A 22522-nucleotide genomic window follows, 5' to 3' on the forward strand; every position below is an offset into this window, starting at 1 on the left:
AATTTGCTTGTATCTCTTTTTAGTCATATTTATTTTATGCAAGTCATTTTGTTGTTCCATTTTTATTTTTTACAAGTCCTGGTCCTTGCTGTACTAACCTGAGACCTCAGATATCGTATTCCGAATATCATGTGGAAATGTGTCTTGGTATGACAGCAACGTTTCTTGAATCCTTGAATTATTGAATCATTCAAAGTGTCAGGTTCATATTTTCAGTTTTTTCAACTGGTCAGACTACCACTCTGATACAGCAGGAGGCGATTTAGACAACTAAAAACCAAAGAAGAAGAAGAATCACCACAGGGGCCTATGTATGCCCCGCCCTTTGGGCACTGGCTGACATCTTTTTTTTTCTTTTTTTCTTTTTTTAAAGAAATGGTTTGTTTATAAGCTGTCTCCTGGCTGCCTCCGAACGACTAGCTAGATAATTAACGTAAAGACGCCATTTTTGCTTCTTGGGGGATACTCTGACAGCAAATAAGTAAATTATGTTTATACGCGGTTGCTTACGTTTAGATATAATTGTAAACCTGTAGCCTTTCGCTATGTACCCATGTAGCGCTAGTTGAGCACGGTGCAACGTAATGCTGTGACGTTGACAGGAAAGTGTTTTCCGAACAAGCCAAGACCAAGCCCTTTTCGTGTTACCGTTACTATGCGAAAGGAACAAAACAGACAGAGGTGTCATCCCGCTACACTCGATCGCATGTTGTTGTTTTAGCTAGCTGCCCGATGTTTAAACTGGCTAGCTAGATGGAGAGCTCATTTCATGTTAGCATGGCGTCAGACACGAGTGACACGGAGGAGTTCTACGATGCTCCGGAGGACGTGCATTTCAGCCCATCTCCCAAAGTGTAAGGAAACACATTTTCATTATTATCTATAAGTAGCTAAAACATGCATCGAGTGTCAGTTTTGCTGTGTTGTCTTCTGCACTGATCGTGGGAACCCACAGTATGTGCAGTGTTGCATACTTGAATGTTAGAAAACGTAAACACTACTAGTCGTGACATTGAAAATGAAAGTACCATTTGACAATTTGGAGGTGTATGATAACTAGTCATTTGCTTATTAGTTGTTCTTAACCATGTTTCTGTGCCTTTTAGGTCACCTGCCAAGTTCGTCATTCCTTCTCCTAAGGTGTGTTTATTGAAGTTGTAAATTGTGGTGATTTTTTTTTAAACCTCTCAAATCAATGTTTTGCTTTTGGCTTAAGAACCTTTAAGTATGAAATAAGGCTTAATAAATCTAGACATTAGGTGCTTTCTGGGTTTCCTATAATTCTATAGATACTGTGAATGGCGCAACTTTTTTTCCAGGGTACTTTTCAGTCATATAATGGAACCTCTGAAGTCAAACCAACCAAATGTCATATAATTGGTTTGGTAATTAGTTTAGAACACCACAGGAAAGGTAAAGAGAATCATATAATCGGAGTGCGATATGACAGACACAATTTCTTAAATGTCAGCACGCTTTACATACACAGTAACAGTACTAACACAATTAGCATGCATCTGAAAACATCATTCTTAATGACTGGAAGAAAATGACCAGAGAATCTGCAGAAGCATTTTTATTGTCGATAATTTACTTTCTATTGTATGTCTTTAAAGTCCCTTCATGGTGAAGTAGTGTATTATGCGGTTATTTTCTCTTAAGACTTGTGTGACAGTTGGTGTTAAACCTTACCTAAATTACCTCTTCATGTAATGTTTAATGATGGTAAGAAAATCATTTCACTTTACATGATTTCCTTGTAGGGTTAAAAAAAACAGTGTAAGTAAACCAGTGTTGTTGTATTGTTTGGCTTTAGAGGTTCAACCTTTTATTTTTCTAACAGAAATAAATAATAATAAAATGATAGAAAGAATTATATGAAGAAGATTAGGCTTCTCGAGAGGAGTTGTAGTAAAAGCTATAAACTGCTGAGTTTGACACTATTATTAATATTTATTTGAACACTTATTACTAAAAAGTCCATATTATTTGATCTCATTTACAAAAATTAAAACAACTATGATCGTATTTTTTCATTTCACAAAATGTTTTCATTATGAACAGCTCTCGCATAGATCCCATGAAGATGAGAGCTGCGGAGAGGCTGCCTCTGAGACTACTCAAGATGAATCCCTACATGTGTGGTTTTCTATTTTATTGCTCAATAACACTCACACACATTAGAATAGAGTTACCGGTAACTTGAGTCGGACGTATCTATTATGTATGTATCTGTGTGTCTTGTAGAAAAAAAAGATTTTCTTTTAGTTATAAGGCTAGAACGATTAATCGAGAAACTTGAATATTTCGACTACAAAACAAGTTATCATTTTCCACACTGACTGTTACTGGTGACTCAGCACCCCTCAGTCTCAAAATAAGTTGGTGCTTACGGCATCAAGCCAGGAGGAAAGAGTGTGTAAGACAGAAAAAAGTTCAAAGTTAGGAATCATTTCACACTTAAAAATGAAGATTAAAATGTGCAATGTGTCTACTGCAAGGCAGAAGTGGCTCACACAATAGCACATCTACTATTGTTAGCTAATTAGCTATTAGCTAATTTAATACAACTGACCACCTCTAGCGGCTAACCTTAGCTTATGACAGCCAACACACTGACTCCCACGTCACTCACCAGTCTAGGCCCAATCTTTTTAAAGCCTCAAAGTTACAGATATGGTGAAGGACTTGAGAAACAATACATGCACCCCTCATGCTAATTTTTTATTTATTTAACATTGTAAAATACATTTTTATTATCAATGGATGGGGTAATTGGTAGAATAATTCTAAAATATTCAATAGCCGCAGCTCTAGTTACTAGACTTGCACAGTAGCCACTGTACGAAGAATTGAGCTGGAATTTTTCTCTTATCTTTTAGATCATTGATAGCATCATTGAGGAGAGCCAAAAGGAAAACGGTGCCGTTGCTGAACTATTCGATCAACTTCATGTTGATGTGACAGCGGAAGCGGAGTCAAAGGGAGAGAGTAACACTCCGGAAGTTCCTGTGGCGGCGTCGCTTCCAGTCGATGAACCGAAGCCCCTCGAGAGGCCCGAGGAGCAACCGGAATGTTCGGCGACAAACGGAGTGTATTCTCTGCCTGCCCCCGATCCTTTGGATCTCCCAGGACCTTCAGTTGGAACACAGGAAGGTGTTCAGCCACCAGACATCACCAGCACGATAGGACAGAGACACCCCGATGGGGCGCTGGGGGTCGCAGCAGGGTCGCAGGAACCCAGGTCCGCTGACATTTTAGAGCAAGTTTCATTCGCACACAGACCGATGGACTCTATGGACACATCTGGGCCTACGAAACCACCCCGGCACTTCACGGTAGAACCAGACATTGTAGCCAGCACCAAGAAGCCTCCGCCGTCACGACCGCGCCCTCCCGGCGGAGCTCCACCTCCAAGACCGCCTCCGCCGGCCATGCAGCGTGTCCCTTCCAAGAAGTCTCAGGAGTGTCTCAGGCCCAGTGGGCTTGAAGGTAAACAAACAAAATGCACTTAAAGATGTTGTACAATAATTTTGGCGCCAAAACAACACATGCGTATCATTACAATAACGGGAAAGAAAAAGATTTGATGTTGTATCGGTCAAGACGCAAGCATGTCTTTTTGGACTTTGTGCACTGGGGCACAGTCAAGCTCTTACCTTCTTTAACAGATGTTCACAAGTTGTCCCCCCCGCCAAAAAAAAAAGTAATTGAGAAGGAGAAATCAAACTCAGAAGGCACCAGGGGTGTTAGCCAACCCTTGTTTGATTACATTATGTAAGGTGTGTCAATAACTCAGTGTGTTGAAGTTTAACGTTTGTTTTTCAATGCAGCCTTTAAAATGGTCCGAAACACAATGGTCCGAGGCTTGTTTACTTATTATTGACTTATGCAAAATGTAAGTAAATGAATAACAAGCCTGCAGTGTTCTGGGTTAATCATAGGTGGACAGATCACAACTCGAAATAGATTTGGGCAAAAATGAATAATGTGGGGAGGGTTCTACATAAAGTGAAGGCAAACTTTTGCATTCGAGAGCCATATTTTATTTTATAAAGACGGCTGATGGGCCAGCTCAATTGTAGAAAAAAATTTGGGATGCTCAATATCACTTTTTTTCAGACCGGTTTTAGTTTAAATATTCAACTCAACATTTGTTCTTGTGGTACATGAAATGTCCTCCCCCCAAAAAAATCCAGTTATAGCATTTTCCCTAAGTACAAGAGTATCACCCACCGTTGCGAGTACGAATACCATGAAATAAAGCAGAGTATTGGCTCAGTAACCATACTTGGTATCGGTACTTGCCCGTTCCTATTAAATGAATAAATAAATGTGTAGGTAAAATATGTAAATAAGTTAAGTTTAATAATAAATTTATATTCATGGCAATTTTCAAGTGCATTTCTAATTAATGTAATTTTTACTGACTAATTATTTCCTCCATAAGAATTTAGTGTTGATGTAAATAATTTTAGATAACCAATTTTAGATTTTAAAAAAAGAAGTTGAATGTTGGTAAAATTGTTTATTTTGCTAATATTTTCTTTATTTACCCCCCAAAAATAATGAACAAATTATTTGAGAGAAATTAAATAAAGACATGTATTTTAATAAATGAATAAAAGTGTGTAAATGTCTGTCGCGTTAAATTTGAAAGCGGCATTAATAATTGTTACCAAAAAAAATGCAGGCTTCCTTAAATATACAGTATATAATATACTATAGATTGAACAAACACTGTTTCAATACACACATTAACCAACTATTATTGTCTGTGCAGTATCTGCAATGAGTCCAGTCGGCAGCGACCCCCTGGAACCCTCTGGCCTGTTGTCTCCGAGTAGCACTGTGAGGAGTTTAACCAGAGAGTTGCAGCACTCCTTAGATTTGGCCAGCGCCACCAGTGGGGACAAAGTCGTAACTGCACAGGCCAGTGACGCTTCGGTTGCTAAATATCACATGTTGGAGATGCCGTCATGCGCGCAGCAGCAGTTGAAAAAGAGCGTCCGTTTTTTGTGGATTTTAGGAGAATGAGGGTGAGGACGACTCGGCTCAGGGCGAGGGACAAGTTCCAGGCCCTCAGCGTCCACGGTCCAACTCTGGTAGGGAGCTCACTGATGAGGTAGGCCCTTGTGTGTTTGTGGTTATCTCCGTGGTCTTTTATTTCTCTTGGCTTGAAGCCACATCACATGTTGTAGCACATTCCTTACACCAACATTCACTGGACCAAAACCCGAATGTGAAAACAGGAAATCCTGGCTAGCGTGATGATCAAGAACCTGGACACTGGGGAAGAGATCCCGTTAATCCAGGCAGAGGAGAAACTTCCTGCTGGGATTAACCCCCTCACTTTGCACATCATGAGGAGGACCAAAGAGTATATCACGTACGTGGATAAGGCGATAGCCTGTTGCTGTGCTTTTGAGTATTTACATTCATTTGGAAAAAAAAATAGTCTCCAGTGAAAAACAAGGTGACATGTTTGAAAGGGAAGTTGTTCCTTTTTCCCCCCTCAGGAACGATGAAGCGCAGTCAGATGATGATGACAAGTCGCAGGCTCCGCTGGCAGACACAGATGGGGGGAAACTGAAACAGAGGACGTAAGGAATCTGCGTCTTATTTGATCAAATTCCGTCGCTTGTTTACCTTCATTTGCACGTTCTTCTCAATTGTGTCATCATTTTCCAGAACTCAGTTCAAGAAATTCCTGGGCAAGTCGGTGAAAAAGGCCAAGCATCTTGCTGAGGAATACGGCGAGAAGGCAGTAAACAAAGTGAAAAGTGTTCGCGATGAAGGTGAAAAAAATCGAACGAAATCTGTCAATCTGTCATTTTCATTATACCAACACTTCAACTGTGACAAAACAGAATGTGGAGGGGAAAAGATTGGAAATTGCACTGTAAGATTTTAAGAACTTTGCCAGAGTTTAGTTTCAAAAGTGGTGACATAACCTGAATTTTGCAAGCACGTCGTCAGCATGAAGAGGGAATCTGAGGATGTCGGTGACGTCCGAAAGCGTTTTCATTGCCGCGTGAACTAAACATTGTTCGCGGCCGTGTCCAGTTTTCCACACAGACCAAGACGACCCGTCCTCCAGTGATGACGAGGGGATGCCTTATACAAGGCCGGCCAAGTTTAAGGCGGCCCACAGCTTTAAGGGTCCGTTTGACTTTGATCAAATCAAAGTTGTGCAGGATTTGAGCGGCGAGCACATGGTAGGACGATTTACGCTTTTCCCTCCTCCTCCTCCTATTTGGAAACCAAACGAGTCTGATGGCAGCATTTTGTTCTTGTTCCCGAGGGGGCCGTGTGGACTATGAAGTTCTCGCACTGCGGCAGGCTGCTGGCGAGCGCCGGCCAAGATAACGTGGTCCGCATCTGGGTCTTAAAGACCGCCTTTGACTATTTCAACAACATGAGATTGAAGTACAACACGGAAGGTACTATTGGCGAGATTTGACTGTGAGGTTTTTTGAAGTGACGGTTTGCGCTCGCTTCCCAACCAGGTCGGGTGTCACCTTCGCCATCGCAGGAAAGCTTGTGTTCCTCCAAATCTGACACTGATCCTGGGGTGAGTGAACCCCCCACGACCCTACTCCGGAGAAGCGATATAGCAAATGTCTTATACCGTCCTTGCGTTTCAGGCAACTTGTGCTCCAGAGGACCCGGACACAGAAGACAGGAACGCCCCTTTTCGCCAGGTGCCCTTCTGCAAGTACAAGGGCCATACGGCAGATCTGTTGGATTTGTCTTGGTCAAAGGTGAGCAAAAGTCCACAGCTTTCAATTCGTCCTCGACGCGAATGCCGTCTCGCCTCATACGAGGCTTTTTTTTTTTTGCTTGCGTTGCTGTAGAACTTCTTCCTGCTTTCGTCGTCCATGGACAAAACGGTCCGACTGTGGCACATATCCAGGCGAGAGTGCCTCTGCTGCTTTCAGCACATTGATTTCGTCACGGCAATCACATTCCACCCCAGGGTAAATTGATAACATATCTCTCAAAGGACGCTCACAATTCACAGATTATTAACTTGCGGTGGTTTTGTTTCTTGCCAGGACGACAGATACTTTTTAAGCGGCTCTCTGGATGGAAAGCTGCGATTGTGGAACATTCCGGACAAGAAGGTGGCGCTGTGGAACGAGGTGGACGGCCAAACGCGCCTCATCACGGCGGCCAACTTTTGCCAGAATGGCAAGTACGCTGTCATCGGCACCTATGACGGAAGATGCATCTTCTATGACACGGAGGTACCTTCAACAATTCATTGATTTTTTTTTTTTTTTTTTTTGCATCCAGTCTTGTATTTTATTTAGCAGGTCATTAAAAAGCACAAAAAGTCATTAGATTGTTCTTGCTAAATCGAAGGTCTTAAATGGCGTTAAAAAGCATTAAATACAATGCACAGAGGCATTCAAATGTAAATGTAAAAAAAAAAATGTTCATGAGGTTGTGCAAAGGAGTCACTATAACATAATTTAATTGACTCGCTGTAATTTACAATGAACAAAATGGCCTAGAGTCCATGAGTTGCTTCTTGTTCCCAATACCAATTCCTCTGAATTTGAAAAGATTAACATACTGTTCCTGTGACCAAACGCTTAACATGAAACACTCATCCCACCTAGTGGCAGAAAGTGACCTTAACACAAATGTATGACTCAAATGTTTTGCACTCCTTTTAACTGCTTAGCATACCTTTTTAACTTCAAATAAATGTGAATTACTACCTATAATATTCCTGTATCAATGGTTGAAGATACAACCGCATTTGTGTTTGTAAACCATATTTGTCCCCTTTTTTATATCAACAGTGAAAAATTTGACCCCAAAATATTGTATATTTAGAACAGATATAATTTGCGATTAATTGTGAGTTAACTATGCAATTAAAAGTACCATCCAACAGGATATACATACTTTATACTTTACGACGTCGGCCATTCAATTTGTTTTAAAAGGCTGTAAATTCGACTTGCAGAAACTCGAGTTAGGCAGTTTGTCAGTGTGGAAATTCAGTGCTTTGAAGATCTACTCTGTACTGACGCGTTGCCTTGGAAACGCCATGTGAAATGTTTATTTTTATTTTTTTATTTTGCTTTCTACAGCGCCTGAAATATCATACCCAAATACACGTTCGGTCCACGAGAGGCAGGAATAAAGTGGGGCGAAAAATCACCGGTATTGAACCGTTACCTGGAGAGAACAAGGTAAGAAAATCATCTTATCGCCGCGACTCAACTCGCCATTCACTAAATTCTTTCTCTCCTCCCGTAGATTTTGGTGACCTCAAATGATTCCCGCATCCGCCTTTACGACCTGAGGGACTTGTCTCTGTCCATGAAGTACAAGGGATACGTCAACAGCAGCAGTCAGATTAAGGCCAGTTTCAGGTGAGGGTTCATTGAGCCCAACACACTTGGAACGCACACACGTCATCCGGAGCAGTCCTGGAAACACGCGTTTGAATAATATGCGTCATACTCGCCACAGACGCGTCCTCTTTTTTATGGATTCGTAATGCAACTTTGTTCCCACAGCCACGACTACTCTTTCATCGTCAGTGGGTCAGAGGATAAATACGTGTACATCTGGAGCACTTACCACGACCTCAGCAAATTCACCTCCGTACGACGGGACCGCAATGACTTCTGGGAAGGGATTAAAGGTAACCGCGCCCGCTTGCGCGCCCACTGCATTTTATTTTATTTTATTTTTTCTGCATTTTATTTTATTTTATTTTTTCTTTTATTTATTTATTTATTTATTTATTTTTTATTTTATTTATTTTAAGAGCTCAGTATTGTTCATTCGGAAATGTCATCATCATTGCTCTTTTATTATTATTATTATTATTATTATTTTTTTTTTTTTTTGCCCACTGCATTTTAAATACCAGCAACCTGCCTCACGCCCTGGATTTGCACTTTCTCTCCCGCAGCACACAACGCCGTCGTCACGTCAGCCATTTTCGCACCCCAGCCCGGTCTCATTGTGCCACAAGAGGCCGGTGCGGAAAAAACAGACGCCGACTGCAAGAGCCTGGATTCCAACGAGTCTGAAACGATTCCCTCAGGTATTGTGTGTGCGTGTGTGTGCGTGCGCGTGCTTCAAGCGGGAACAAAGTGCTGTTAGTTGTAAGCGCTAAAGGAAAATTGTGTTGCAGGTGCCCTAAAGACGGATCACACAGAGGTTCTACTCTCTGCTGACTTCACTGGAGCCATCAAGGTTTTCATTAATGTGAAGAAATACTGAGCTCCATGAGACTTTTGTATTTGTAACTTGTATCGATGCCATCTTACATACCAAGCAACTGTAAAGTAGTTTGGCATTTGTCAAAGCTCTTAATTGCCAACGTTACCGCTTTATGTGGTCGAAGCGGACGATGTGTTCGGAACATGCGGTTGCGTTCTTGTGCTGCCGCGTTTCTTAAGAGGTTCTCCCGCTAACCGTTTGCAAAGACATCGTCTCCGAACTGTTAAGTCGCACATTTCGATGTGTCTTGAAATAATGGTGATTTGTAAACGTGCCTAAAAAAAAAAAAAACAAGAAATTGAGCTTGCTTTATTTTTTTAAATGTTTCAGCTTCAACATTTCCTGTTGTTTATGGCAACATTTTAGAGACAGCAAATCTGTACATGTTTCTTCTTGAATAGGGTCGGGTATCTTTAAAACGTACTTTTCAGAAACACTAATGGCTCGACATTTGATACATTTCACTAGATTAGGAACTGTACATTTACAATGTAACATTGCACACTTAATTGCTTTTGTAAGCAACTTAACGTTCTATTGATGTCCTCAATAAAAAAAAGTGTCATGTTTTTAAGCAGAGCTGAAACGTGGCCCTTTGCACTTTTGCCCTGCGCTGCTGAGAGAAGAACTCACGCACACACAAATGCATAGAATCACTCAAGAGTGATTTAATGTTTGAGCATTGACCATTTCACATTATTTTTATAAACAAAAGTAAAACAAAAATATAATTAGTGTCCAAATATGATACAAAAAGAGAGCAGAGTCTTGCGGGCGGGGGGTGGCGGTGTGTTTGGGACCAAGACAACGGAGCGCTGTGAGTGGTGGACGCCTGTTTCTCGTGGCAGGCCTGGAGGCGACAGTCAATGTTTACTCTTTTTTGTCTTCTTGTGGGAACGATGTGGGGACCGGGACCGGGACCTTCGGCCCTTCCTCTCTGGAGATGGAGATCGGGACCGTTTGGACTGTCTGGGACACCTGGGTGGGGGTGGGGGGGGGGGGGGAGGGGTGGGAGACAGGGAGAGTCTTTGAGAATAGGATTGTCGTATTCTTTGCACAAAACAAACGTCACGTGGAACTTGCTTTAAAGGAGAGATGCTATTTGATTTTCGGTTGCGCCTGTCAGAATCTCGACTCCGTTGTCGGTCTCCGTTTTCACTTTTTTTGCTCTTTTTGTCCTTCCGGTCCTCGGTTGACCTCTCTTTTGATTTGGATGTCGACCTCTCAGGCTTATCGTCATCCTTTTCAAATTCCTACAACAGATGATAAAATGGTTCCGTTTAAAAACTCTAAAACACATTTTGGGACCACTTTGTCGAAGCCAGATTAAAACCACAACATTTGTTTTTGTGCTTCTCTAATTGTACTTTTGTCCAATACCACATTTGTCATTAAAGACTTATTTATCTTACCGAGCGGTTGCGTTTCTTGCTCAAAGAGCGCCTTTTGTGTTCCAAATACCTTCTGCAGCAGTTTGTTCCTGTAGTGCTCCACGTGCTGTTGGATGTTCATGCCGGACTTCCTCTGCCTCTTGCCACTTTCCAGCTCATCTTGGACTTTCATAACTTTCAACTGGGTTAACAAAGGTTATGTTTATGTATTATGGCGGTGGAAATCAGTTGTGACTTTCAAAAAGAGGAATCATTGAAATATGTTCAAAAGGAGTTTATTTTTTGGGTGGAACCTATTATTGACCTCTTATTTGCTGCGATTGTCCTCAGGTCAAAACTTACTTTGGCGCCATCTGGTGCAATCTTGGTGTTATTAACTTTCCTACTTTGATGGTGTTTTTCGTTCGCATTTAAGACGTCCTGTCTTATTTACTACGGTCGTTGAATGTAATAGTGAAACTGAAAGTGCGTTTATATTTGCCAGTCGGTGCAGCTACTAATAGTGTGTGTAGTTAAACTGAAAATGACTTTTAGTTTATGGTAGCTTTGTATACTACTGAGAAGCCTCAAATGAATGCGGGTTCATTATTGCGGATAAGCCGCCATATTGTGGCATCGATACAGAATTAGAAACTCACCCTATATTATAAAAAAAATCAAGTCGTCGTTTTCTTTCTTCCTATTTGACTTAATGGCAATTTCAGAAAGAGTCACTTACTTCCAGCTCTCTCAGCTTTTTTCTTTGGCTCTCCGACATTTGAAAACTTCGGAGCGAGCTCTGAAAATGCGCGCTGTCATGTTTGGGCGAACTGCCTGAGTCGTCGCTGCTGTCGCTCTCGGAGTTCCCTCCGTCCAGTGAGTTGACGCTGTTCTCGCCAGAACAAAAGAAACCGCGTTGACGCTGAGCGCTTGTGAAAAGGTGTCAGGCAAGACTGCCGATAAAGCTAAAAGCAGTGGCAGAGGTCCTTACCTAACATTCACTTCTTTGTCATTGTTCTTGCTCGACGCGGCGCTCCACTTGGACTCGGGCAAGGCTGAAAGAAAGCAAAAAGTTACGTAACGCCAGTGGCTCCCCGCAGAGGACATTGGCGAGCCGCGTTACCTGGCGAGAAAGTCTCGTCGTCGGCCGTCTTCTCCCATTTGGACAGAGGCCCCCTCCTGGAGAGAGCCCCCTTGCTGTCGTCCACTGAGGACAAACGGGAAAGCGGGTCAGGACGCCGTCGCACCGCAAAACGGCCGCCGCCGCGCTCGACTCACGTGGCATCCCGTCAATGTCGTCGATGGCGCTTCCCAAGGGAACGCCGTCTATGTCGTCGACGGGAACGCCGTCCAGAGAGTCCCAGCCCATGGGGCAGCCGTCGAGGTCGTCCGCTGGCCCTTTGCCCAAAGGCCGGCCGTCGAGAAGGGCGCCGGCGGCCATCGCTACGCCGTCGAGTTTAAAGGACGTTTCCTAAAAGAGGAGCGTCGGGTCATTTGATTGGCGCTTAAGACAAAATAATGAAAGAAAGTAGTCCTTTTCCACTCACTTCTTCCACTTCTGCCAACTCTTCCCCGATTTTGGCCAAGCCCAGGAAGATGTTTTGAAGATGGATAAGATAAGGCTGCGGGTATATGGCCCAGTCTTCCCAAGCTCGAAAACAACTTGTGACCTTTTGCTGCAGGGGTCGGCGTAATTATGTTTTGAAATTCTCTTATTCTTTTTTTTTTTTTTTTCTGCAAATCATCATGTTTACCTTAAACTGTTCAGCTTGCAGCCTGGCTTGTACGTTTTTATACGCTTCATGAAGCACTCCAAATATCTGCAATAGCTTTGACTCGAAGCTAAAAATACATCAGCAAAAATCGTAGTTATAAATAACGTGACAAACATCAAGAAGACCTCGTATAAAAAGGATGAAGAAAAGGCAACTCGTACTGTTTGCGATAATATGATGCCCCGGCTACTTTGGCACTGGAGTTGTATAAAATGTCTGATACGAGATACAAGCTGGCAATCTGCAGGAACAAACGCAGTGAGGTTAATGTTGCTGCAGGGAAACATGATTTCCACACAGTAGGTCTTCAAAATAAAAAGATTAAAATTTTTTTTAAATAAAACTCACCTTCTTCTGAAGGTTAGTCTGAGGCGAGGAGAAGGATTGAGTAACGTGTCCCACGACTTCCTCGGCGGCGTCCGCTCGTTCAAGACAGAAAAGCATGGCGTCGCCGATATTTCCTTTGCTGGGCGTGAGCTCCTGAAGCAGCACGTCCAGCCTCTGCCTGTGCCTGTTGAGCAGAAAAATGAAAAACACTTGAGGCTGTGGGATCAATTCATTTGATTGAATAATATGAAGAACAATTTTTTTTTTTTAATCGATTGTAGGTTGTTTTTGTTTCTTCTAGGTTAACCAGATAGTTTATAATAGCATAGTCAGTTGCAAAAATGTCCTTCTGTAACTTAAATAATTTGAAAAAAATTAAATGAAAATTTGCATTAAATAATGTCATTTGTTTTTTTTTACTATATGAGAAGGATGCAACAAACAGATTAAAATTGGAAATTGGCTTTTTTTTCTTTTCTTTTTTTGCCTGTTTGGTATACTCTAGGGGGGGGGGGATCTTTGAATGTCTCACGATTCGATTCCGATTTTTGGCTCTGCGATTAGATTCAGAATCGATTTTCGATTAAGAATGATTTTTTTATTCAAGATGTGCAAAGAATCGTAATGATCTACTCCAGTCTGACTCGCTAATGCTAATTAGCGCGCTGCTCACTGCACTTTTATCACTCAAAAGAACGGCTCCACGCTGCAAAAAAACAACTTTTGGGGGAATAACTTGATCGTGACTTTTTCCTTCTACTCTCTAATGTGGCTACAACTTAACAGTGTGTCAGACCGCGTGGGACCACACTGCCCCTAAGTGGCCAAATCGTGTACAACATGAACAGCGCTCCCAATAAAGGCGCACACAAACAAAGGCGAGACAGTATAAAATAATTGAAATAACATCGATTTTGGGACATTTTAAATCGATTCTGAATCGTACTAAATGAGAGGATTTTTTTGGGGCACACCCCTAGTAGTACTCACTCTGTTCTCAGCTGTCCCTTCTTCACCTCCTCCTCAGGAGTAGCGGCCTCCTCCCCTTCATCCTTTTCCTCGTCTCTGTCTATGTAGCTGTTGAGGATGGGGGGCCTCCAAACGGATCCCCCGCGGAACAGACGGAACTCTGTGGTCCTCCATTTTGTAATGGACTCTCCCTGTGGAAGTGAAGGTAAAATGCACTCACGCGTTTAGGGCTCCGTGTTAATGGAGAAGGCATTTTCTACGATCGCCATTGGCTTAAAAATGGGCCCCAACGGTCAAACCGAGGGATATAAAATGTCGATAAATACCTGGAGGATGGTGTATAGCTTCCAACGATAGTAAACGTGATTTTGACTCTTGTTGTCAAAAAGGAATCTGAGCAAAAAGAAAATCATTTGAGGCGCCTCCACAGGCTTGATGGTTAAGAAAAAAACACACACACACACACATCATTCTTGTACCTGTACTCTGGGTTGCTTTTTTCTTTGTTCATTATCATGGCTTCAAACATAGGACCTTCACGCACCACAAACTCTATCATTCGATGGATGAGGAATAATAAGTTTCTGCGCGGGGGAGAAACAGAAAGTGATTTATTTACGTCCAACCTTTAATGTTCTCTCTGTGTCAGTTCCGGTGGGGGGGAGGGGGGGGGGAGATCTCTTAATACCTCTTTGCACTGAGCTAGTGACCCGTGCGAACTGCAGGCTGGCTCTCGACGCTAGTCTTAACAACGTCGGTCCTTGTCAAAGCATTTACCGTTTGGGAAAATGTGGAGCGTATATATTTGCCTGTGCCCCGTTTTCACTCAAGTGCACAGTCACTGCGCTCCGCAGCGTACAGGACAGACTCGGATCGCTCAGTCAAAGAGGTCAAAAGGATCCCTTTAGACAGTTGACCTTCAATGAGGACTAATTGCGACTAACAATACAGATCTTTATCTTTTCTGTGGCAAATTATTTTTTATAGAAAATTGCCATACGATGCTTTGTTTAACTCGTTCGCTGCCATTGACGGCTATAGACGTCAAAAATTCATTTGAACTATTTCTATTAGTTTTTGTTAACAAGAGTATGAAAACCTAGAAGAAGAAAAAAATTATTGTACATTTACAACAGAAATAAAATGTGCGATTAATCGTGAGTTAACTATTGAAGTCATGCAGTTAATTAACAACAACAATTTAAATCGCCTGACACGATTAAAAAAAGAAAAGAAAAGATTATTAAAAATTAGGGAAGTCTGCAGATTACATTTTTTAATGTCTTGACTTCACTAGTTAACTCACTATTAATCACAATTTTTATATCTGTTCCAAGTGTACAATAAAAATGATTCTAGGTTTTCATGCTCTAGTTAACAAAAGTGGAAAAAATGTTAAACTAATAGAAAAGCGCCGCGAGTAGCGCGCTAGTTAGTATTAGCGAGTCAGACAGGAGTAGATCATTACGATTCCTTGACTATCTATGAATTGAAGCAAAAATCATTGTCAATCAAATAATTTTGAATCAAAAATCGTTCTCAATCATAAATCGATTCTGAATCGAATCGCACCCCCAAAAATCGATATCAATGAATATCCTACATAAAGTCACGTTCTTACGCTGAAATACTCTCATTTGACTTTGTTTATTGGGTGTAAATTTCTACACGGCACATTTGTATAAGGGAGGGCCGAGTAGATCCCTGGTCTTGTGTCGAGGCATTTGCACCACGTCAGCCTCTTGTGCCGTGTTATGAATAGGAATTAGAAATGAGAAGAATAGAAAATTGCTAAATAATCTAGATTGGGATATATAGGTCTTTCCTACAAATGATCTTTGATATTGTTTTTTTTTAATTTTATGTATCAAAAGTATTAGAAGTGAGTATACTGTGGACGTCTCCCAACTTCTATTATTACTAGAATGACAGTGACGATTTTAGAAACCTAAAAAAAGGGAGAAAATACATACTGTAGTTTCTCATATAATCACCGAGGGTTTTATTTACCAGCTTTCTATTTAAGGTAAGGCGTTTATTATAAGGTAGGCATTTTATTTGTACAAATGTGGGCTTTCTTAAAATGAAATTTTCCAGACATGATTATATGCAATTTCTACTCCGCAGGTGTGTGTCAGTCAAACTAAATGATGAATGATTTCCGTTAGCTGAAAAAGGAGGCTCATTTGAGGTGTGGCATTTATAGGAATGGATTTGTTCACAATGCAATTAATCACAGCATGGCTTTTTGCTAAGTGAAACTATCTTAACTCATTCACTGCCATTGACGGCTATAGACGTCAAAAATTCATTTGAACTATTTCTATTAGTTACATTTTTTTTCCACTTTTGTGAACAAGAGTATGAAAACCTAGATTTTTTTTTTAAAATAATCTTTTTTTTTTTTTAAAGAAAAGATTATTAAAATTTAGGGGCGTCAGGCGATTAATTTTTTTTAATTGTAATTAATCGCATGACTTCAATAACTCATGTTTAATCACAAATTGTATATCTGTTCTGAATGTACAATAATTTTCTTCTTGGTTTTCATGCTCTTGTTAGCAAAAGTGGAAAAAAAAATTAAACTAATAGAAATAGCTCAAATGCATTTTTGACGTTTACAGCCGTCAATGGCAGTGAATGAGTTAAAAAAACAAAAAACAAAAAACAAAAAACGACTAACTAATGCTTCGTTACGGTTTTATCTTTGAATATACGTGACAGCCCCTGCCTCTGCCCTATCACTTGTGTTCTAACAGCTTGTCAGTCGTAGGAGGAAGAGTGTGTGTACCTTTCGGTCGGGATAACCACTTTGACTACGGCTTCGGACAGAGTCTGTTTGTGAAGTCAAACCAAATAGTGAAAATATGACAAATGTGAGTATTTGTACAGATGACATACTGCAGGATACAAAACAGCAGAGTAACGATAGCATACATACTATATATATATATAGCAAGGTTTACTATCCACTTAATGAATGAGGTTTGAAGATCATTCTAACAACATTAACTCATTCGCTGCCATTGACGGCTATGGACGTCAACAATTAATTTGATCTATTTCTATTAGTTTAACATTTTTCCCACCTTTGTAAACCAGAGTTATGAAAACCTAGATTTTTTTTTTATTGTATTAGAACAGATATAAAATTTGTGATTAATCGTGAGTTAACTAGTGAAGTCATGCAATTAATTACGTTTACAAATTGCAATTGCCCGACGCCCCTAATTTTTAATAATCTTTCCTAAAAAATAAAAAATAAAGATTATAAAATAAATAAATAATTAAAATTATTATTATTATTTTTTTAAGAAAAGATTATTAAAAATTAGGGGCGTCAGTATTTTAATCGTAATTAATCGCATGATTTCACTAATTAACTCACGATTAATCACAAATTCACAAAATCTGTTCTAAATGTTACCCAAAAAAATTCTAGGTTTTCATACTCTTGTTAACAAAAGTGGGGGGAATTTTTTTTAACTAATAGAAATAGTTCAAATTAATTGATGACGTCTATAACCGTCAATGGCAGTGAATAAGTTAACTATGCTTCATCTTGCCCCTCGGTTATGTAATATAGTCAAAAACCTGTTTTGAGAATACGCACCTGTCTACACGACACTGCAAATACAATTCGGCCTCTAGAGGAGCATGACGCTACACTATGAGAGGTCAGACTCGCCACTACTTCACTGTAGCTTGTTGTTAAATGTCAACACTAAATGATGTCATTATAAAAGTGAGGGCATCGTTTTCCAGACTATTGAATCACCTTCCCTTACGTTGTATCCTTCTACAAAATATCACCGACTTAGCCTATCAGTGATGTAAAAGCTGAACGTCCATCACATTAGGCACACCTGCACAATCTACAGCAGTGCTTCAAAACTCTTATTAAGATTTTAATGATGAACCTTCTGCCACCTAGTGGAATACAATTAAATTCAGGGGTCAGCAACCTTGACTGTCAAAAGAGCCGGTTTTAGGCCAAATAAATAAGAAAAAAATCAGTTTGGAGCCGTAAAACATTTGAACATTGTGATAAAGGAAACAGTGTTTTCGTGTGAAGTATTGAGGGGCCAAGAGCTCATTAGAGCTGCACCAGAATGCAAAAATACGCAGCATCCAATATGTTGATTCTTTTTTTTCTACCTTTCGTCATTCCTTTCTTTTTATTTATTTATTTTTTACATTTTTTGGGTGTAATTTTTCAACTTTTTTTCTAGAATTTCTGACATTTTGGGCAATTTTATAGACATGATAATTTCAGGATTTCTTATTTTAGTTTTTGGACATTTTAGGGTTACGTTTTGAACATTTTCTTTCTTGACTTTCCTTAAATCAATTTTCTGACTTTTATTTATTTATTTATTTTTTAGCAATTTTGTAGACATTTTATGGTAATTTTCATGATTACTCCTTTTGTTTTTGGACATTTTCTTTTCTGCCTTTGTTTAAATCAATTTTCTGACTTTCTTCTTGTTGTTTTGGGGCATTTTATTGTTACTTTTTGAATGTTTTTTTTATATGTAATTTTCTGACATTTATTTTGGCAATTTCATGGACATTTTATGGTAATTTTATGCTTTTCTTCTTCCTTTTAGACATTTTATGGTCCTTTTTGGACATTTTTACATCATTTTAAAAACATTTTCATCTACCTTTTTTTTCTGACAAAAAATGTGACTACGATTTTTTTGATTTATTTCTATCTAAATCATTTAAAAAACATTTCATCTAAAAAAAAAAAGTATATATGTAAAAAAATATATAATTATAATAATTTCTACTCATTTCTTTTAGCGATCCACAGGACAGGGACTTAAGAGCTACGTGTGGCTCCAGAGTCGCAGATTGCAGACCCCTGATTTAATTTTCCTATCCATCACTCTAACTCTGGACAAAGATACATTATTTACTGTAAATATTTAAGTCAATTTTTTCACCAATTAGGTGAAATTGGATCATTCCCCCAGCACATTAGCCATTCGGCATTACTAGAAAGAGTCCATCACGAAAGCTGTATAAAAGATAATAATACAGTCTTGACTGATGCTGTCAGGGAACATATTTATGAAAATATTGTTAAATTGATTTCCCTCTGAACGTATCAAGGCACTTTTGACTTGACATGATTCTTGTCTCATTAGATGTGCAGGTGCACCCAATGAATTGTCCGATTGGCACGCTTTTCTGATATCATGCGCATGCATAAAGCCAACAAAGTAGGCCGTTACCTTGTCGAGGTCAACTTTGGACAAGGCCAGGGGTTTGGTGAAGTCATTTCGAAAGCGATCCCTTGTCTGAGCGTTGAAAGGAAGACCGGACTGGGGCGGCGGCGCAGCCCTCACCCCGACCGGAGTGTAGAGCGGCTGAGGCGGGATTCGAGCGGGTTTGCCCCATCCCAGCTTCATTTCAAATCCCATTATCACTTTACCTAAAGCCCCACAAATAAAAACATCAGAATGAGACGTCGCCATGAGGATAACGGCGAACAGGAGCATGTTTTCAGGAGTACCGTCAAGCGCCGCCAAGGCTCGCTCTGCATCTTTCCGTGTCATGAACGCCACAAAGGCTCTATTGGAGGTTCTGCAGCGCTCCTCGTCCGTGCGCGGCCACATTATCTTCACGCTGGCCAGAGGACCGTACTTACCGAACTCTTTGCAAAGTATTTCCTCATTCATCTGAGGAACAACAGAGTGCGTTATAGCAGCTGTGGCGCTAAAATGAGATCACAGCGCGTGGCCGACCTTTGGACTGATGCAGCTGATGTATAGATTAGTGGTGGTCGGCACAGTTGGGTCATCATAAAATACTGTGGAACACAATGAGGTTTAGCAGTGCATAGTTTCCATCCATTCATGTAGAAAGAAGCCTGGGTTCCACGGTTTCCTTACTTGGTCGCCCTAACAGTGGTGATTCCAGAAGTCCGTATCCTCCTCCACCAACTGGGTCGTTTTGCTTTCGTTTGTATCGTTCCTCGCGTTCTTCTTGAATTCTATATTTTTCACAACACATGTCCAAAAATATAATTGTTTTTTTTTGTTTGTTTTTTAAATAACAGCGAAGAACTTTTGTGTCAACTCACATCTTAAGTTCCTCTTTGAAGAGCTCTAGGTTACTCTTCTTCTTTTCCTCTGTCTTTCTTTTAAAAGCCTGCGAATCCAAGAAGCCGTCGCTCATGCCACTGATTTGTTTGTTTGAAATACTCGCAAGAGCTAAATTTGGAACGTTCATTTTACGTGTCCAGACTTACAGACTTTTTGCTCTCTGCAGATGATGCCGCTGTGACATCTTCAGGCAGGGGAACATACTTTGAGGCCGGTCGATAAAGCCGACTTTTGTTGGCCTCTGCTGCTTCCTCTTCTGCAAGAAAAAACAAAACAAAAGAGTCCTTCAACAATTATGGCAGTTAGTAAGAGTTGTATTCATGAGAGTAGTTGTTCTGTAATAGTGACTTTGATCTTTCTTGTTTACTATGCATGTCCAAAATCACAGTATCTAGTATATGTAGACTTATGGAATGAGATTTGCAGTGTAGTGTAGCAAGTTCTTAACGCCTGACCTTTTGTTGGATTCACAACGCCCCCACGGACAAACGTTTTCACGCCACTCTTTTGGCTGGGCTCAAATGATGCTAAAAATTCCTCAAAGACAACAGCTGCCTTTTCTTGCTCCTACAGCATCAACGCAATATAGTTCACGGACACCATTTTGAAAACGTTTCCTTTTTAGCTGAAGTTCATAATCGCCTTACCTTTTTCTTTCGCACTTCTTTTTCCTTCCTTGTTAGTGTTTTGACTGGAGTGACAGTGTTTCCCTTTTTGTCAGCCATTCTTGAACTGCAAATAACAGAGACTTTTGTTTTATTTTATGCATGAATTAGCCTTGAAAAATGCTTAACAATGATGCCCACACATTAACCTAAAAACTCGTCTCTTTTTGCACAGATCAGCATCAACCAAAGGTAACTGGCGTGTAATTATCTACACCAACCTAATGGAATTCCCAAAAGCAACCAGCTTCTAAAATGAACTATTGCACTGATGTGGCACATCCATGCACACTTATCTGCATCCTTACATGAACCTGGACAGGAGTCTCTCATTCACCCTTGCCCGTATCCTCCCATGCAACCTTTGCCTGTAACTTTTCAAGCACCCGAGTGATGATATTAAGAAACTGCTGAGGTCAGGCGGGTACGGGCCCCAGGCAAGGCCAGATCAAATCGGAGCGCGATAAATTAGTGTAAAATTATTGTTGTTTTGTTAAAAGAAAAACATTTGTACACAGAGTATTAAACAATTACTTTTTTATATATACATGTATGACAGCAAGCAGTAGATTTTGCTTTATTGAACCAGTTTTTTAAAAAACGGGACCACTTTCCTCTTTAGTGTCCTTACATTTATAAACAGCTTTTAATGTTTTGATGCTATGATGTAATTTTGTCATATTTATAAATGTTACTGTACATAGTGAATATTGCCATGAAGCTTGATTTAAAAAAAAAAAAAAAGTGAGGGGGAGGATCAAATCAAAATCACAAATCAATCTTTTCCTAAAATCGTTCAGCCCTAAAATCAACAAGAGGCAAAGGACTTTGGACTTTTCTCTGGTTGGTCAGTCCTGGAAGAGCTGATGTAATGATAATGTCCAAGAGTCAGAGTCTCAGACCTGTGGGATATTGTGTTTACTGATGCTCTAAATGACTGCAGGTGCCGATAACATTTTAAATGCATCTGTGACTCATCCTGCATGTGCATTTGGCTCTGTGTAGGCCCGGTTCCATGCTTTCTGGTTTTGTCACCCGCATATGGTGATGAGGTTTTAATTCCTCACATACTGGGTCTTTGACTCTTTCTGTGCAATTATGACCCAATCTGATGTAGTCCCACACACCTTAGGTTGATGTCAACCGTGAGGCTAAACAGTAAAGCTTTTTGTTGTTGTTAGCATTTAATAGTAACACAGTTATGTAAAAAGTCAAAACATGAATACAAGCACCGTAAAAATAGATGCCACACTAGCCTGTATCTTTACATCTGTCGACCTGTATCCTTCTATGCACCTTTGCCAAAAACCCTGGCCTTTTGTCTTTTCATGCACCCTTGCCTAGTAATCGTCTCCTCCTTTATGAACGATCATTTTCATTGGAATGACACTAAATAATAGCCTGGTGGTCCACCACTAAATTTGGACACAGTGTGGTTATTTTAATGTGAGACAGATTTGTAGTAAATTACAGGCGCCGTGGGAGGAAAAAAACAAAACACATCACAACTAAAGCAGTTTCTGCAGAGAGCTGCATTATTAGTATAATGACAGAGTTAGCAACACACGTCGTCGCTGGTTTGAAATAAAATAATAAGGTTTGTGCACGGTAAACAGAAAACAAGTTCCACTTTTAGAACTAAAACGATGATTTAAAGGGCCTGTGTCTCCTTACCTCCTATCGACGCTTCGCTTAGCTAGCATCGCTATGCTAACATCAACATTTAGCTTCGCCACTGTATTCCAAGGGGACGCAAGCTCGGCGGTTAAGAAATACACGATCCTATCACAAAATATTCCTCCTCAAAACATCCCTTTCAGACAACCACACCAAAAAAAAAACAGCGTACAGTAACTAAAGTCACCAGCGCCTAGCTAACACAACAGACCGCTACGCGTTAGCAACGCCTAGCAAGCATCGACACACACGTTATTAAAAGCATAACGCATGCACACGGGAGCTTCCGAGCTTCATCATAAAAGTGCAACTTACAGTGTGTTTAGTGTTACTGCTTCACCATTCTGGCAGCAACAATAGCGGATAAT

At 40.4% G+C, this 22522-nt stretch overlaps 2 protein-coding genes across 4 annotated transcripts; one reads left to right on the forward strand and one right to left on the reverse strand.

Annotated features, from left to right (window-relative positions):
* Window positions 1–318: 318 nt before the first annotated feature.
* On the forward strand, window positions 319–9841 carry wdr44 (WD repeat domain 44). 2 transcript variants are annotated; one of them, XM_086098033.1, is made up of 20 exons: window positions 319–854; window positions 1107–1140; window positions 2065–2139; window positions 2883–3492; window positions 4784–4932; window positions 5030–5125; window positions 5253–5389; window positions 5520–5603; window positions 5692–5798; window positions 6067–6218; window positions 6305–6443; window positions 6510–6574; window positions 6648–6764; window positions 6858–6980; window positions 7059–7250; window positions 8109–8210; window positions 8278–8393; window positions 8541–8668; window positions 8942–9076; window positions 9167–9841. In XM_086098033.1, exons 1-20 carry the CDS (start codon window positions 754–756, stop codon window positions 9253–9255), a joined length of 2751 nt encoding a protein of 916 aa, XP_085954159.1. In that variant the 5' UTR covers window positions 319–753; the 3' UTR covers window positions 9256–9841. The 2 variants fall into 2 exon arrangements, with proteins under 2 accessions (XP_085954159.1, XP_085954161.1); XM_086098035.1 differs by lacking the exon at window positions 2065–2139.
* A 62-nt stretch (window positions 9842–9903) lies between these two features.
* LOC147161041 (U2 snRNP-associated SURP motif-containing protein) lies at window positions 9904–22360 on the reverse strand. 2 transcript variants are annotated; one of them, XM_086098037.1, is made up of 24 exons: window positions 22152–22360; window positions 20460–20544; window positions 20268–20379; window positions 19959–20068; window positions 19791–19858; window positions 19600–19700; window positions 19453–19517; window positions 19221–19386; window positions 18940–19139; window positions 16488–16531; window positions 14176–14280; window positions 14023–14089; window positions 13718–13887; window positions 12749–12911; window positions 12562–12641; window positions 12380–12467; window positions 12173–12301; window positions 11904–12096; window positions 11749–11832; window positions 11617–11680; window positions 11365–11512; window positions 10717–10827; window positions 10291–10508; window positions 9904–10249 (listed from the first exon to the last, which is right to left on the reverse strand). In XM_086098037.1, exons 1-24 carry the CDS (start codon window positions 22178–22180, stop codon window positions 10126–10128), a joined length of 2724 nt encoding a protein of 907 aa, XP_085954163.1. In that variant the 5' UTR covers window positions 22181–22360; the 3' UTR covers window positions 9904–10125. The 2 variants fall into 2 exon arrangements, with proteins under 2 accessions (XP_085954163.1, XP_085954162.1); XM_086098036.1 differs by having other exon boundaries at window positions 9904–10233; window positions 10339–10508; window positions 22152–22355.
* Window positions 22361–22522: the final 162 nt, after the last annotated feature.

The sequence above is a fragment of the Leptonotus elevatus genome, chromosome 16, assembly GCF_054856555.1.
Source record: "Leptonotus elevatus isolate MCC_2025b chromosome 16, RoL_Lele_1.0, whole genome shotgun sequence".
NCBI lineage: Eukaryota > Metazoa > Chordata > Actinopteri > Syngnathiformes > Syngnathidae > Leptonotus > Leptonotus elevatus.

Coding starts and splice junctions, on each gene's coding strand:
- wdr44 (XM_086098033.1), top strand. CDS start 754: ATGGAGAGCTCATTTCATGTTAGCATGGCGTCAGACACGAGTGACACG. Junction 2,140..2,882: donor CTCAAGATGAATCCCTACAT/GTGTGGTTTTCT, acceptor CTTATCTTTTAG/ATCATTGATAGCATCATTGA. Junction 6,981..7,058: donor CAATCACATTCCACCCCAGG/GTAAATTGATAA, acceptor GTTTCTTGCCAG/GACGACAGATACTTTTTAAG.
- LOC147161041 (XM_086098037.1), bottom strand. CDS start 22,180: ATGCTAGCTAAGCGAAGCGTCGATAGGAG. Junction 12,097..12,172: donor AGTTGGCAGAAGTGGAAGAA/GTGAGTGGAAAA, acceptor CTCCTCTTTTAG/GAAACGTCCTTTAAACTCGA. Junction 11,513..11,616: donor GACAAAGAAGTGAATGTTAG/GTAAGGACCTCT, acceptor TGGCGAGAACAG/CGTCAACTCACTGGACGGAG.